This window comes from Corylus avellana, chromosome ca9 (assembly GCF_901000735.1).
Source record: "Corylus avellana chromosome ca9, CavTom2PMs-1.0".
NCBI lineage: Eukaryota > Viridiplantae > Streptophyta > Magnoliopsida > Fagales > Betulaceae > Corylus > Corylus avellana.
This window is the reverse complement of record NC_081549.1, coordinates 844,191-861,813: the sequence shown is the minus strand read 5'-3', so window position 1 is coordinate 861,813 and position 17,623 is coordinate 844,191. Positions and strand designations below refer to the sequence as shown.

The 17,623-nt window shown below is 37.3% G+C and overlaps 1 protein-coding gene across 1 annotated transcript; it reads right to left on the bottom strand.

Annotated features, from left to right (window-relative positions):
* Positions 1 to 11,152: 11,152 nt before the first annotated feature.
* Positions 11,153 to 16,659, bottom strand: LOC132191610 (putative disease resistance protein RGA4). The gene is made up of 3 exons (XM_059606696.1): positions 15,112 to 16,659; positions 13,303 to 14,150; positions 11,153 to 11,256 (listed from the first exon to the last, which is right to left on the bottom strand). The coding sequence occupies exons 1-3, from the start codon at positions 16,657 to 16,659 to the stop codon at positions 11,238 to 11,240; spliced, it is 2,415 nt and encodes an 804-aa protein (XP_059462679.1). The 3' UTR covers positions 11,153 to 11,237.
* Positions 16,660 to 17,623: the final 964 nt, after the last annotated feature.

The window sequence follows — 17,623 nt, the reverse complement described above, 5'->3', positions numbered from 1 at the left end:
CACCCAAAGTAGGGGAGGGGTGGCCAGCTAGCCACCCCTTCAATTCTTTTTTTTTTTTTTTGAAAAAAATTAAATTTTTATTTTATCTAGAGTATAATTTTGTGTGGTTGAATTTTTATTTTAAGAATAAGTTTAATGAAATTGGCTGATGTGTCAGCTTCTTATTGGTAATACAAAATGTGACTTTTGTGCAACAGGAACACCAAAGTCGCTCTCCTACTTTTCTTATTATTGACCAAATCGATATGGTTTTATAGCAAGAGAGGGAGTTGTCCATTTTAACAAATTCTTTTTGTTAAAGGATTTTTTTTTTTTTTTAACCTGTAAAGGAGAAATTACTGTTTCTAAATTTTGATTGAACGTATGATTATCAAACCATTCTCTGGTATAATTAAACTCACAGAATCACAGATTAATTAGTAGTTTCTTGTGTTCATAGGATTTGACTTCTAAATTTGGACATTCGTAATAAATTTTAGTTGAGGCCATAATCATCTGATTAGTATTAAATTCCGGGACAGGCTTACCTGCGGTAGACCAAACTACCGCATATCTGCGGTAGTTAGGTTGGAAGGCTGTGATTTCAAGTTAGGGGTTTTTAACCCCAGAAGGCTAACGTGAAATAAAATAAAAAAGCCGTCAAAAAATTCCGTTAACATTCTTTCTTGTTTTTTTTTTTCTTCTACCTAAACCGTATTCTCTCTCTATTTTCTCACCTTGCTCAGAACCGGCACTCCATTGGCTGTAATAGCTACTAGCTGGGCTGAGGATCTTGGTGAAGGAGCCAGGATTGAACCTCTACCAGCCACATATCTGTTCAAAGGTTGATTATTTTCTGCGTTATTTTCTCTGTTTTCTTTTTCTACCCAAAAGCGACAAGATTTGTTTTCTTTTTCTACCCAAAACCGAGGATTTGAGAGTTGGTATTGTATGAGAGTGATTTTCTTTTTTGGTTTTTTTACTGAACTCAACTACTTGATTGTTCACTATTCGGTGTTTTCTTTCCAATTTTAATTAGTTATTCAATTTGTTTTAAAAAACAATTCTTCAAGTTACACGAAAAAGGAAAAAAATTGGATTAATTACCGATTCGTGCTATGACAAGTGAAACTCTTTGGGCTTTAAAGAGAGAAGATTTTCGAGGAATTTTGATGTCAGAGTTCTCTAATTTGTCATCCTTGAAGAGTTGAAGTTGCTTCGGTCAGTAGATATTCTTTCCAGGTTGACTTGTTATCTGCTTGGCTTCGAAGGGTCCAAATGACCCACACCTCTGCCCACTGGCGTCGTGTTCCAACCCTTCGAGGAGGCCAAGAAGGAGCTCGATCTCATCCCCACCATCCCACACCTCTCGCTCGCAAGAACTACTCCGACAAGTGCGAAGCCGCGGTTAACGAGCAGATCAAGTGGGTTTTTTGTTTGGATTTCATCGCTTCGAATCTTTTACATGTTTTGTGAATTCATTTGGTGGATGGGAGTTCACGGCCAAAATGTTTGTTTTTGACGGGAGTTAAACAGAATTTTTTGACGTCTGTTTTATTTTTTTTCACGTTAGCCTTCTGGGGTTAAAAACCCATTACTTGAAATCACAGCCTTCCAACCTAACTACCGCAGATATGCGGTAGTTTGGTCTACCGCAGGTAAGCCTAATCCTTAAATTCCAACTATTTGGATTTCGAAAATGAATTTTAATTTAGATAGTTAATTAAAACTCATCATTTCAAACTTAGCGTAATCTCATCCTAAACAAATTTTGTGAGAATATGCTAATTAAGAACATAATCCTCTTCATCAACCCTACATGCTAAGTTTTAACGGTGCTAGACTTATTTGACAAATAAAACATCATATATATATATATATATATATATATATATGCGTGTCCATATCTTTTGACAGGACTTGAAAATAAATTGAGAAATCATAGTAAGAATTAAAGAAAAACATTACATGATGGGGTACGCGGTAGTGTTTAATTAGTTCTTTTAATAATTTGGGATTTGGGTATCACTAAATAAAAGGAAAGTAAAACGTACAAATTAGTTAAGCAATTTCCGTTAATGCCCTCATGAAGCTAAGCAATTTCCGTTCCATACGCCAGCTTCCTGCTGTTTGACAACTAGCTGTTGCGTGTAGCATATATATCTTGTGCCGACTTTTAAGGCCTGCCGACCGAGAAATATTTAATTTAGATGGCTCTCAATTTGACAATTACTATTGTTTTCACGTTGAAAATCTCTATTTTCTAGTTAATAAAATCATGCCGTACGTCAGTACTCGTACATTTCCGTATACAATATTTTATAAAAGTGCCAATTGTACGTGTTATATATGATGGTGATGTCTTTTGGTCTACATTATTTAATTAGATTTTCAAGGTCATTTTTTAAGCATAAAAATATAAAATCATATTGGAAATAGTTTCTCTATTGTATCCTATAAACAAAAGCAGAAATTCATCTGTTTTTTTTTTTTTTTTTTTCGTGGACAAGCAGGTAAACAAGAGAAAATTGATGAAATGTCATCAATATTTTATTATTTTTGGTGTGAAATAGAGTTTATATAAAGTGACTAGAACTTTAAAGCTTATGACTATTCGTCGTCAATCATAATTAAGACGTGGAAAAAGCCTATAAATTAATTAGGTTTAATTGTTTATAGGACCACAAAATAATATATTATCACCATTAGTGGTTGTGGTTTAGTACATGGTCAGAAGTAAGAGTTCAACTCTCGAAATAAGAATTTTTAGTTCTATTAGTATTAGTTGTATTGAGTTCCATTAATGCCCTCATGAAGCTAATTGGGTAAAACTATACTTCAGTCAATCAGACTGATCTATTATCACACGTCTCCATTAAAAATATCATTTCATTGACATTCTTTCGATTAAAAGACCCATTTAAACCCACTTAATTTGAGTCAATGTAACTCGTATATATATATATATATATATATAGCATTGAAAGGCCTTCTCCTTGATCAAAAAATGAAATATACCCCAATTTTCACATACATATACAAAAGCCTAAGTTGATTTTGATCATGCCTACTTGCTCTGAAATTGTCTATATATTGGAAAAATTACAGTTTACCCCCCCAAAGTTGACAGTGTTTTTTAATTCGAACATTAAAGTTTCAAGTTTTGCAATCTACTCCCACAAAGTTCCAATTTTTTTTAATTCGACCAATATTATCCCAAAATTCCCATATTGCCCCTGATTTTTTTTTTTAATGAAAAAAAAAGAATGGGGGTGCAAAAATGGCTAGGTAGCCACCCAATATATTTTTTTTTTTTTAATTTAATTTTTTATAAAAATTAGAGGAAATATGGGAAGTTTTGGATACAATTTGTCAAATTGCAAAAAATTGGAACTTTGGCCGGGGGTGGATTGCAAAAATTGAAACTTTGGTGTTCAAATTAAAAAACGCTGTCAACTTTTGGGGGGTAAACTGTAATTTTTCCCTATATATTTAATTTGTTACTAATTTTAATTGGTAATCTTTTTCCCCCTCCATTCAGATTATTTAAGATATGCTGAGGCATAATTAACTTCATTGTAATCTCTAAAAAGGAATATTCGAATGAGACTCCAGCTAATACGTACGTCCTCAGGCACCTCACGGTGGTGGTTATGTCAAAGATGTAGGGCTTAAGTTTTTCTTTGAAGCTATCTCAATTCAAAGAGAAGAAAAATTCGAACCCTTAGCTTTTTTCTTTTGTTTTTTACTATTCACACGCTAAGCTTGATCTATATCTCCAAAGTCAATAATGACAAACCACAAGCTAATGTAATGAAACTGTATAAATACCCCCAATGTCTTTCACCCCAACAACATATCACAAATACAAGTTGGTGTCATCAATATACATAAGACAGCGAAGGAAAAGGAAACAATGGCATCAGATCAGTGTCAAGGTAATGAATATCTCTATATTAAGAGTGCTTGTCTGTAAGTATATATACATATGCCAACAACATTGTAATATAGTATGTTTTCCTTGATCTAACACAAGCCTTTTTGAGGTTGTGTAGGGAAGAATTCATGGCCAGAGCTCGAGGGAGTGCAAGGGACAGTTGCGGAGGCCACAATTGAGAGGGAGAATCCTCTTGTCGATGCCATCATCGTGGAAGAAGGATCAATTGTCACACCGGACTTTCGCTGCGACAGGGTTTGGGTTTGGGTCGATGAAAACGGCATTGTTTCAAGGGTCCCCACTATTGGATAGGGCTAATTAATTAGTTTGGACTTGAGGGCCTAGTTACTCTTATTATTATCTTGTTGCAATGTTATTTTATTATGAATAATCTTGGGCTTATAAAGTCCATATTGTTGATGATTCAGTTGCTATTTTTAAATATATGATCAGACGTTACAAGTTTTTATCTATCTATTTATTTATTTAATTAGCTGAACGAGAGCTTTCATTAATACTTTTTAACTTCCAAATTAACCCGGATATTCAAAAGGTCATGTTAGTTATATATACTTGGTCTCTCATATCCAATCCATATTACCATTAAAAATGATGATCCAAAAATGAAAAAGCTCCTCTTGGCTTGCTGATCGAACTTGCACAAAGCAAAAATATGGAAGAAAGCCAAGTGATCAAGAGGTGTAGTAAATTAAATGACTAGAATTCTCAGCTAGCTGGACCAGAAAAGTATGAGAAGCTTATTAGGTTGCTAAATAAGGAACTTTCTGTTTTTTCTTTGAACTATCTCACAAAGAAGGAAAAATTCAAACCCTTAGATTCATACCTAAATAGTCAATAATGACTAACCACAAGGCACAAGCTAATGTAATCATACTCTATATATAAAAACGCCATCTTTCATCCAACCAATGCATCATATATATATATATATATATATATAGAAGCGTTATTAATATAAGATAATAAAGGAAAATCGAAAAATTAAAATGGCATCAGAGGGAAGGGAATTGGGAGCACATACCATGTTATATGAGTTTTTTTGGGTGAATGAATTTTTTTTATAACCACATTAAAAATTACAAAATCCATGTCCTCATGTCATTAAAAATTTAATTCTTTTTATAACCACATTAAAGTTGCTAAAAATGCCTTACATGAGGCAACTTGTCATCGCTCATATCAATTCTAACAGCGACAATATTGTTATGTTGTTGCTGATATCAATCCTTTTAGCAGCAACATGTTGTTGTTTATTATATAAACATGTACGACGAAGATGATAACATCATTAGCAATGACAATACTGTTAAGTATGACTTGAATTAAAAGTCATGGTGGGACCCAATATTTTGTCTCCTTCTTCAAGTAGGAGAGGTTTTTTGGTTCAACTGGTTTGCTCCTTTACATGTGGGTTTTGGAGTCCTTCTCCTATGTGTAATAGGACTCCTTGTTTGATTTATAGTAGGAGTCCTAGACCAACATGTAAAATGAGAGTTAAGCTTCTATATAAGGAACAAAGCACAAGGTGAATTTGTGTGTGTGTGCCAAAAACGTGAAGCACCAAAGGGAGGAGAAAATAGAGAGAATTTGAGAGAAGGAGGTACAAGGGCAGCAAGGGTGTTTTCTTCTTGGTGGTTTTTGGAGGAGCAAAAAACAAGTGATTAGAAGAAAAAAAGGTGCTGCAGAGTGAGAGAAGAAAATAGAGATCAGCCGCCATCCGTTCCAGCAAAAGAAGAGTTTGTACATCTGTCTTTTGTATTCTATTTTGGGAATAATCTTTCTTGTGTGATAGTGAGATTTGGGTGTATTGGGGCTTTGGGATCTGAGTGATTTTCTCTCTACTATTCTTGTACTCATCTTTTGATAGTGAATTTTCTCCGGGTCGTCTCCGCCAGTGGATGTAGGCTTGTTAAGCCGAACCACTTAAATCTTTGTGTCGTGTGTGATTTGATTGCCTAATCTTTGTTATTCCGCATTCTTCTTATTTTTTCGCATCTCACGGGTCTTGGGAAATAGGATTAATTTCCTAACAACTGGTATCAGAGCCAGGTTCGAGTGGGAGCGATGGCAGGTGAAGAAGGAAAGATGGGAATCGAGAAATTCGACGGCAAAGATTTTGGATTTTGGAAGGTACAGATTGAAGATATTCTTTATGGGAAGGATCTTCATCAACCTCTTTGGAAGAACAACCCAACGACATGGATGATAACGAGTGGGCTCTGCTTGATCGTAAAGCCCTAGCAATTATCAGGTTATCACTGTCAAAATCAGTTGCACACAACTTTGTAAAGGAGAAGACCACAGCAGGTCTAATGGCGGCTTTGTCAAGCATGTATGAGAAGCCGTCGGCTAACAACAAGGTGCATCTGATGAAGAAATTGTTCAACCTAAAGATGGCGGAAGGAGCTTCGGTGGCACATCATCTCAATGAGTTCAACACCATCACAAATCAATTATCCTCGGTGGAAATTAATTTTGATGATGAGGTTCGCGTGTTGATCGTCTTGGCATCTTTGTCCAATAGCTAGGAAGCAGTGAGGATGGCTGTGAGTAACTCTGTAGGAAAAAGTAAACTAAGTTATGAAGACGTCAGGGATTTGATTCTCAGTGAAGAGGTTCTTAGAAAAGATGTGGGTGAAGCCTCTTGTTCTGGTGCTGCTTTAAACCTCGAGACTCGGGGTAGAGGACAAGATAGAAACTCTGGTCAAGGCAGATCAAATTCCAGAAAAGGGAGAAGCAAATTCAGATTCGGCCAACAACCTGAGTGTTGAAACTGTGGCAAGACTGGCCACTACAAGAAGAATTGCAGGGAACTGCGGAAGGAGACTGAGAATGATTATGCAAACGTAGTGACAGAAGAAGTATATGATGCCCTACTTCTTTCTGTTGACAGTCCCCTTGATTCTTGGGTCTTAGACTCGGGAGTATCTTTTCATACGACAGCGATCCGTGAAATTCTCGAGAACTATGTTGCTGGAGATTTCGGGAAGGTGTATTTGGCTGACGGAACGGCGCTGGATGTTGTGGGCCTAGGCGATGTTCGCATTAAAGTTCACAGTGACTCGGTATGGAAGCTACAGAAGGTCAGGCATGTTCCTGAACTGAAGAAGAATCTGATTTCAGTAGGACAGCTTGATGAAGAAGGGCATTCAATTCATTTCCATGGTGGAAAGTGGAAGGTCAGCAAGGGAGCCATGATTTTGGCTACTGGTCATAAAACAAATACTCTCTATATGACCACGAACAGCAAGGATACAGATGCTGTTGTAGATACGACTGCTGACTCAAAACTATGGCACCTAAGGCTTGGGCACATGAGCGGGAAAGAGATGAAGGTACTTATGTCAAAAGGGAAACTACTGGGGTTAAAGTCAGTTGAGTCTGATTTGTGTGAAGGCTGCATCCTAGGGAAGCAGAAGAAGGTGAGTTTCGCGGAAGTTGGCAAAGCACCTAAACTTGGAAAGCTGGAGCTGGTACACACGGATTTGTGGGGTCCCGCACCAGTGGCATCTCTTGGAGGCTCGCGGTATTACATCACATTTATTGATGACTCAAGTAGGAAGGTATGGGTTTATTTCTTGAAAAGTAAATCTGATGTATTTGAGACTTTTAAGAAATGGAAGGCCATGGTTGAGACTGAAACGGGCTTGAAGCTCAAGCGTTTGAGATCAGACAATGGAGGAGAATACGAAGACAGGGGGTTTAAACAGTTTTGCGCAGTGAATGGGATTAGAATGGAGAAAACTATCCCGGGAATGCCGCAGCAGAATGGCGTGGCTAAGTGCATGAACATAACTCTCAATGAGCGTGCTAGGAGTATGAGGTTGCATGCTGGGTTACCAAAGACTTTCTGGGCTGATGCAGTAAGCACTGCTGCATATTTGATAAATAGGGGGTCTTCCGTTCCCCTGAGCCATAGACTACCGGAAGAAGTCTGGAGTGGAAAAGAGGTAAATCTTTCACATCTGAAAGTTTTTGGTTGTGCTTCGTATGTCCATGTTGAGTCTGATGCTATGAGAAAACTAGATGGTAAATCTAGTAAGTGTTTCTTCATTGGATATGGAGATGAGGCCTTTGGTTATCGATTTTGGGATGATCAAAATCGAAAGATCATTAGAAGTCGGAATGTGACTTTTATTGAGTGTGCTATGTACAAGGATGGGTCAAGTGCAGAACCTGAAGTTACAGAGCATGAACCGAAGAAGTCTGAGTTTGTTAACTTAGATGAGCTTTCTGAAAGTACAGTGCAGAAAGGGAAACAATTCGTGGAGGTGGAGCTTAATGAACAGTGTTCACTCACGGATGAATGTGATGACAGAGAATCTTCAAGAAACTTACAGCACCGGGAAGAGTCTTATTCTTTAGCAAGAGGCAAAGAGAAACGTGATCGAAAAGCAACAAAGAGGTATGGTTTTGATATATGGTTTCTTTTGCTCTGACAGCTAGTAGTGGAGATCCATCGTCTGTTCAGGATGGTATGCCGAAAGAGGTGGAGTCACTACGGAGTGGTAAAGCTTGGGAATCGGCAGAATTGCCCAAGAGAAAGAAGGCTAAAGGGTACAGATGGGTCTACAAGAAGAAAGAGTCATCAGATAAAGCTGTATGGTCGACGGGGCTGATAGGGAGGCATGGTGTTATGTCTAAACCAAGTCCTATGCTCAAGTTCAAGAGGCACTTGGACTTGAGTGACACTTGTGGAGTGTGATTGCCCTTAGGGGCTGAGGCGGAGACAATCGGACGAGACACGTTTTGGTAGACTTGATGGGATTCAAGTCAAGGTGGAGATTGTTAAGTATGACTTGAATTAAAAGTCATGGTGGGACCCAATATTTTGTCTCCTTCTTCAAGTAGGAGAGGTTTTTTGGTTCAACTGGTTTGCTCCTTTACATGTGGGTTTTGGAGTCCTTCTCCTATGTGTAATAGGACTCCTTGTTTGACTTATAATAGAAGTCCTAGACCAACATGTAAAAGGAGAGTTAAGCTTCTATATAAGGAACAAAGCACAAGGTGAATTTGTGTGTGCCAAAAACGTGAAGCACCAAAGGGAGGAGAAAAAAGAGAGAATTTGAGAGAAGGAGGTACAAGGGCAGCAAGGGTGTTTTCTTCTTGGTGGTTTTTGGAGGAGCCAAAAACAAGTGATTAGAAGAAAAAGGTGCTGCAGAGTGAGAGAAGAAAATAGAGATCAGCCGCCATCCGTTCCAGCAAAAGAAGAGTTTGTACATCTGTCTTTTGTATTCTATTTTAGGAATAATCTCTCTTGTGTGATAGTGAGATTTGGGTGTATTGGGGCTTTGGGATCTGAGTGATTTTCTTTCTACTATTTTTGTACTCCATCTTTTGATAGTGGATTTTCTCCGGGTCGTCTCCGCCAGTGGATGTAGGCTTGTTAAGCCGAACCACTTAAATCTTTGTGTCGTGTGTGATTGCTTATCTTTGTTATTCCGCATTCTTCTTATTTTTCGCATCTCACGGGTCTTGGGAAATAGGATTAATTTCCTAACAACACCTTGTATAGAATCCTTTCAAAGAACGGGTGCGCGCCGGAGTGGGTTGAACTAAACAAAGAAATAAGGAATCAGATATCGGAATGGCGATCGGCGTTGAAGAGAGCTTGGGGAAGTAGATGCAATGGAGATTCCTCTAAATGGGTTGAGACTTCAGAGGCTCTAAAACTTCAATTACGGGGTATCAATGATAAGGTGAGAGCCTTTAATTATCCACATACACCTTCCAGTATCTGCTTCTCAAAAATTGCCATGATCACTATGTTGCTTGTCAGCATTGTTGGGAATATATGAGATGTTGTTTGGATGTTTGGATGTTGTTTGGATGTTCGCAGGTTTTCCGGCATAACCTGATTGTTCCGTTTGGCCGACAAATGTGTGGACTGAAGTGGGAGAAGGAGATGGATCGCATAAAAGAGTGATCTTCTATCTCCTTCTTGTTCCAAGAAGGTTGTAATCAATCTAAATGTTGGCTTTTCTCTAGAGGAACTGGATATATGGTATCATGTACGTTAATGACCGTTGGCAACTGCTTTGTTCTTTTATGCTCATTACAGTTGAAACGATTTTGTAGAACAAGTTTCCACCAGTATCCAGAGACTGTGATCAGGACTCGACTAATTGAGAGATGTGAAGTAATGGTAACACATCACCCTTAATTTATGTACATTCCATTGTAAGAACTACAATTATAGAAATATCTTTAAGTTTACATCTCTTAATACAAATTAATATAATGATAGAAATGTTGACTAAATGATCAAGGAACAAATATCTTTGAACTGAGCTGCAGGCTCCTAGTTGCTACATCTCTCTTGCTGAAGTCACATGCCATCTGCAAATATATACATAGACATATTGTAACGCCCTGATATTTGAACTAGCAAAATCAAAGCGGAAACTATCAGTTTCCACGTGACGTTACTACATCAGATATATAATTGTACAGCGGAGTATATTTTTTTCCTTCTTCTATGACCTAAGAATAACTTGCACAACACATATGAGCTGACTGAAATACTTCGAGCTAATATATTATTTAATAAAAATAGAAATATGATTTTCATTACAACGCATGTATACACTTGGTGTACCAAATATATATTACAGACGACACCAAATCAATATAGTAATATTCATCAAGTTTACACACATCACAATATATAATAAAAGCGATTAACATAAATGAAACATGCTCCTTAGAGGTAAGCATCAACCCTCTAAGCATCAACCCTATTGCAGCAGATGGTCTATCAACCATCAAAGGGACCAACGTCATCTTCATCCTCAATCTCTTTTTCCGAGTCGAAGTGAGTAATTTATTTTCCTATAAATAAAGATTAAAAGACTAATTTAGAAAGAGTGAGTTTAAAGACTTAAAATATATAATAATGAATGACTTGCAGTGGTGGAGCCACTTGAGGCTTTGGGGGTGCCAAAGCTTTAAATTTCTTTTTTCTTTTCTTTTTTTTTTTTTTTTTTTTGCTCTTATCCCACCCAAGTTTCATAGGCACTCCCAAAAAAAAGGAAAAAAAAAAAAAAATTCTCTCCTACTTACACAAGTTACCACTCGGCACCCTAAAAAAAAATTTTAATGGCACCTCCAATATGAATTGTCTAGCTCCACCATTGATGAGTTGCAAATGCAGCGTAGTAATAGATTAGTTTGTGTTTTATGATAATCTTTCTTCAGACCTCTTGTTTGAGAAAGCATGAATATTGAACACCAAAAGAAAGCTCTAGACCTTCTTAGACTTGTCTCCCTCACATCAAAGGGACCAACGCTGCCCTCATCCTCATATTCCATCATTTTCCCTGCATCAAGGCCCAAGTGAGTAATCTATTTTCCTAGAAATAAAGATTAAAAGACTAATTTAGAAAGAGTAAGTTTAACGACATAAAATATATAATAATTGTAAGTTCTTGTTGGCATAATTCGGTAAACAAAATGGTGATCAAAAGTGCCGCCATTCGGACGAGAAGAAAGGCCGTCCGGACGCTCGAAGAATTTTATTTTTCCCAAGAGCCTCGTCTGCAATCTTGTTTGCAAGCCTGTCTGGACGAGCTTGATAAACAAGAATTCCTGAGAGCCTCGTCTGCAGTCTTGTCTGAACCCCGACCGAACGCCTATGTTATTTTTCGTCTGATGACTTTTATTAAAAATGTCATATCTAGAGTTCCAGGCCTCTGATTGGAGCAATCTTTACGGCGTTAGAAAGCTAACTCAAAGATCTACAAAGTCATTTTTCACGAGGTTCAGCTAATTCCAATGTTTACTAGGTTAAAATGGGCCATAAAGAGAAGACTACAAAACTTAGCGGAATGACTCGTGTGCAATCTCGTCCGGACAAGATTGCATACGGCCATGTGTTAAAAAACACGGTATAGCCGTGTTTTGTTGCCCCGGACGGCACATGTTCCCGTCCGAACGCCGCGTACCTGTAACAGTTTTAAATGAATATAAACTATTTCCTAGGTCTAGAGATGATGGGGCTATTATAAATACACATCTATACAAAGAGAGATGTACAAATTTCTTCCCTAGAATTCGTCAAAGGCTGAGCTAAGAATGATCATATGTTGTGAGCTATAAACCGTTACTCTTAGAGTATATTTGTTAATTTGATTATGTGCATTGATTAAGAAGTCTATCGGAAGGATCCGGTAAAGAAGAATCATGTTGAAGAAGATTGTGAGGAAGGAGAAAAGTTATAGGCTTGTCGATCTTACAAAGTCAAGGTTTTGCAAAGGGTTGTAAGTGTTCCTAATGTCTATAATCTCTAGATAATCTTTTGATAGTGATTTCCTAGGTTTGGCTATCCCGAAGAGGTTTTACTTTTAGATTGGTTTCTAAAATGTTTCATCTTCGTGACCAAAATATCTATGTCTGCCTCTTTATCGTTTTACATATTTTGGTGCTTAAATTGTTTATTGCATCGTATTATTAATTTCGCATAAATTGTGATAAACACGTTTTTAGGAGTCAACATAGCGTTTTTCAATAATGAATGAATTGCAAATGCAACGTAGTGACAGATTAGTTTGTGTTTTATGATAATCTTTCTTCAAACCACTCGTTTAGAAAAACAATAATACTTAAACACTAAAAGAGAGCTCTAGGCCATCTCTGACTTGCCCAGCTCCCTCTCAATCTCTCTATACTCTCCCTCTGTTCTCTCGATCTCCTCTCTGTTCTCCCCCCTCTCGTCTGCTCTCACCCTTGTTGCTGGTAGGGGTATATATAGGGAAAAACGAAGAAGAAAAGAAGAAAAAAGAAAAGAAAGAAGAAAGGAGGTCGGCGGCAGGGGTATAAGGGGAAAGGGGAAAAGAGCGAAAGAAAGAAAAAGTAAAATAATAAGGTGTGTTAATTTAAGGGGTGTGGTGTATTTTATAAAACCCATTTTTCGTAATGGTCCTATTAAACCACTTATCTAAACCTCAAATCATCATATTAATTGTCATTATCCTTATTCTAACTTATTGACTATTATTCTGATATCAATTAACACCCTTAGTATCCAATCTGTCTAATTAAATCACTGTCAACTCTTAAATTACTCCATAACATAATTTATTAAAATCAGGGGAACCATTATATATTATATCAATATCCATATCAACTAGTAATTTCTTCAATAATTAATATTTTGCCTATTATGAATATTAAAATAGTCCCATCAACCAAATTACTACCTCATAAATCATATTAATAAAATTTGGGTTGCTACACATGTAAACTTAAGATGAGAACAAAAGAAGCGAAAGCGAAAAAATCGTGATTACAAAAGAAAATTAAACAAATATAACTTGAATAAACAGTATAAACGATTGATATTGAAATGTTAGAGAGTGCAATCTTACCAACTCTTAAATGTCATGTTTGGATGATCTTCTAGTTGTAGAACCTTCAGTATATGAGCAATCTTGGACCGATCTAATTGAGGACAACCTTCAATCGTCAATTCTCTTAGCGCAGTGAGACGATCCATCCCCTCCGGAAGAGATGACAACTTGGAGCAATAACTAATCTCAAGTGTCTGAAGTGATTTCATGCTTGGCAGCCACTCCGGTAAGGCCATGAAGTTGTCACAATGTGAAATACATAGGTACTGCAAAGTGTTAGCACATCCATGGAGCCATTGCGGCAAAACCTCCAACTTTGGTAAATGGAAAATCTCCAATTTTTTAAGGCTCAACTTGATATCCCTATTGTCTTTTTCTTCCAGCAAACTAAGCAAGCTGCACCTTGCAATTGTAAGGGTCTCTAAGGCAGATAGGTGCTTGATATCATGTGTCAAAGAGGTCAAGGTCGGACACATTGACACAACCAATGTCTGAAGGTTGGTAAGGCAGACGTCCATCCCTTGAAATAAAATTTTTAGTCTCCTAGACTTATTTATGAGCAAAAACCGAAGAGAATTCAAGCATATACCATTCTCAAACAAGCACGTGTTAAGTGTTGCTACCGTCAAATATCTAAGATTGATCATCTTTCGTATATCTTTAGGCAACTGCTCAAGCCTCACACAACTTTGAAGTAGTAAAGTTTGCAAATTATACAGCTTGCAAATGGAATTAGGAAGTTTGCTGATGTGGTAATTCCCAATGTTAGAAGAGTTAGGGTTTGAGTCATTAGGGCGGCAATACTCCGGCAATGGTCCGGCGAGCCTCCAGTGATTGTTTCTGTTCTGTTTTTCAGTGTTTTTCTTCTGTTTTTAGGTATTGCCAGCCTGTTCTGTGTGTTTCCGGCCAGTTTTGAAGCCCCGACGAAGTTCCGGCGTATGTCCAGCGAAGCTCCGGCAAAGTTTTTTGTTTTTCCAATATCTGTTTTTCGGCGAATCTTGTTGGTTAATCATGTGAAAATTTGTTGTTTGTTTGTTGTTTGTGATTAATGTATCCGACCGGCCTTGGATTCTCCGGCGAGAACCGATCAAGTGATCGATGCATCCGACCGGCCTTGGTGTTTTTCGGCGAGAACCAATCCCAAGATCGATGTATCCGACCAACCTTGGATTCTCCGGCGAGAACCGATCAAGTGATCGTTGCATCCGACCGGCCTTGGTGTTTTTCGGCGAGAACCGATCAAATGGTTGTTCAAGTTACCAACGAGTTTTCGACCGGCGTTGAAGTTTTATTTAATTAACTTGTGTGGTCCAAGCAGTTCCAGCTTGAGGGGGAGTGTTAGAATATGTTTTCTAGTTGTTTTTCATTTGCTTGTATATTCCAAGCTGGATTCATATGATGTATATGCTCCAACTTGAGGGGGAGTGTTAGAAGAATTAGGGTTTGAGTCATTAGGGTTTTGGGGGTATTTTAGTCTCTATGGTATTTCCCTAATCCTATATAATAGGATGCTTGTATTAGGTTAACATAAGTTGAATAATATAATAGCTTCCGCCTTTTGTATCTAAACCGTTCATACAAACTATAACACCCAACAAGGTTCAGATATCTCAAATGCTTCAAAGTACCAATAGAGCTTGGCAGCACCGCAAAATGTGAATTAATTAAATCAAGCATTCGCAAGTACTTGAATTTCGAGATACATGCTTCAACTAAGGCGGACTTTTTTTGGTAAGTTGGGATCAAAGTGGTCCGCACACCACTACTTAACTTGTAAAAGTAATTTGGGACTTGTAGACCATTGTGTAAAAATAACAAATGACGAACTGTTCCAGCAATCTTTTGTGTGCAAGATTCGATTGTTGAACACTCTTCTTCTGCAACCTTGAGTGCTAGATCATGGACAAGATCGTGCATTTTAAACCTATAGCACCAAGAGTAATTCTCAACATCTTGGAAGAAAGATTTGGACAACAACTCCTTGATATACATGTTGCCAACATCTTCCAACTCTTGATTAGGCATTTTATTAAGGAGTCCATGCGCCATCCAAAATGCAATCAACTTGCCACTTTCGAATAAATAATCCTTTGGGAAAAGAGAACACAAGGCAAAACATTGCTTCAACTGAGATGGCATTTGATCATAGCTTAGTTTTAATGCAGGTAAAATATCACCCTCCTTTTGTTCTAATTCCCATATCTCATTATATCTCACAAATTTCCACTCTCGTTCATCAACCTTTGAGAAAAGTAGACTTCCTAAAGTCCTTATTGCCAATGGAACTCCTTTACATTCTTTCACAATTTCTTTTCCAATTTCTACGAGTCTTGAATATTGTTTGTCTTCCCCTTCCTTAAATGCCCATTTCACAAATAAAAACAAACAATCATCGTAGGATAAGCCTCCTAAAGTGTATGCGGGATCAGTACTCACAATGGAAGCAACCTTATTACTGCGTGTTGTCACTAAAATTTTACTTTCCTCTGAACCACCAATTAACAACCCTTTCAACTCATTCCATTTACGATGATCCTCATTACAAACATCATCTAAAACAAGTAGAAACTTCTTTTTCTCTAAAGAGTCTCTTAATTTCTTTGGCCACAAATCTACACCCAACGTCTCATCAATTGCACCAGTTGCAGATTTAAGGATTTCTTTTATTAATCTAGGAATATCAAAATCCTCAGACACACAAACCCACATTCTCAATTCGAAATGACCAGCTACACGTTTATCATCGTATACCAACTTAGCAATTGTGGTCTTCCCCAACCCTCCTAATGCAACTATAGGAATTACATTGTCATGTCTGTTAGAATCAGGTTGCGTCAAAAGACTTATTATTTGTTCTTTATCATCATTCCTACCGATGACATCTAAAGGGGGAACAAATGAGTAGGTCAAGTCCCGCCTCCTCCAGTGCATCACATGATCATGTCGTTCTGTGAGATTAAAATTATGCTTATGAGCTACAATCTTACCTAACTTCTCACTAATGTCCTTGATTTTGTGACTCAGTTTATGACGAAATGCTAGGGCACGAGAACATGAAAAGAAATCACATACCTTTCTGCTAGTGCTCCCATATGTTGTGACCACTTGCTTCCTTAAAACTTCGCACTCAACTTCATCCAACACATCTTCGACATCATAAAAAATATCTCTGAGCAGCCTTAGCCAGATGCTCAGTGCGTAATTGGTAGCTTGCTTCACTTCAGCATCCAAGAGCACGGCTTTAATGATGGCCATGGTGAGCTCAAGCTCTCTCAGCTCGTTTTTGACGTTCGATACCAAGCAGAACTCTTCGTAAGCAAAGGATCCTAGCTTCTCCAAGATCCTTTCTGCGATGCCAAAGACAAGTTCAGGCATGTTGTTGACTTGGTCGAGGAGATGAAGTTATTGGTTGATGTTTCTTTGCTAAATTGGGATGAGAGGGGGGCTTGTGAAGATGGTGAACTAATCAAATGCCTATATAGGAAGGTTTTTTTTTTTTTTCCTAATTGCTTGGTTAATTCAAGTACGTATTCCTTCTCTATTTCATAAAAATGCGATCAAGAGCTTTGGAGTGTAAGGGGGTGCTTCTTTACTCTCCTTTTGTCTCACTCATTCTCTTGTACATATTCTTTTCCAATTATTATCATTTTCTTACTCTTTTATATTCTCCTAGTGGAAGCAGAGAAGTATATATTCTTTTTGTTTTTGTTATCCTATTTTTATTCTTGGAGTGACTACGCATGTGCCTTGTGAAATTCCGACGTATAGGAACATGCTTCAACGGACTTCTATTTTCTGCTCAAAATTCACTTTTTGGATGGGTTTAGTGCATAACAATATTCTTTTTGTAAGTGTCAACTGACGACACACGTTATTTTGTTAAGGTTAAGGTCACGGGTGAAATACAGTCCGGATCGAAAGAGCGAGGATAGTAGTACGCAAAAAGATATGAAAGCTTATGAGCTGCTGTAGTTAAGTAATTTAAGGTTGAAAACTTACAAGACCCAAAATTTTGATATCAACTCGATATAAAATTAGTTAGTTAAAATTTACCAAAATAAATTTTGGGTCAAACTACGTTAATCCAATTAAACAAAAATTAACAAACGGATCATTTCAGATCAACCCACTTATAAGCTACATAATAGATATGAATTAAAACTTTTTTTTTTTTTTTTAAGCATTAAAAATTTAGAACCCTAAAGGAAAAATATTTTCCTCATTCTCATCCCTAATTGTAAAGATATAACTTCAATAATATAATTTCTTTTTCATGTTCAATAATTGAAAATTATTATAATAATTATATCTTTGTATAAAATGGCATTTTTATGCTCAA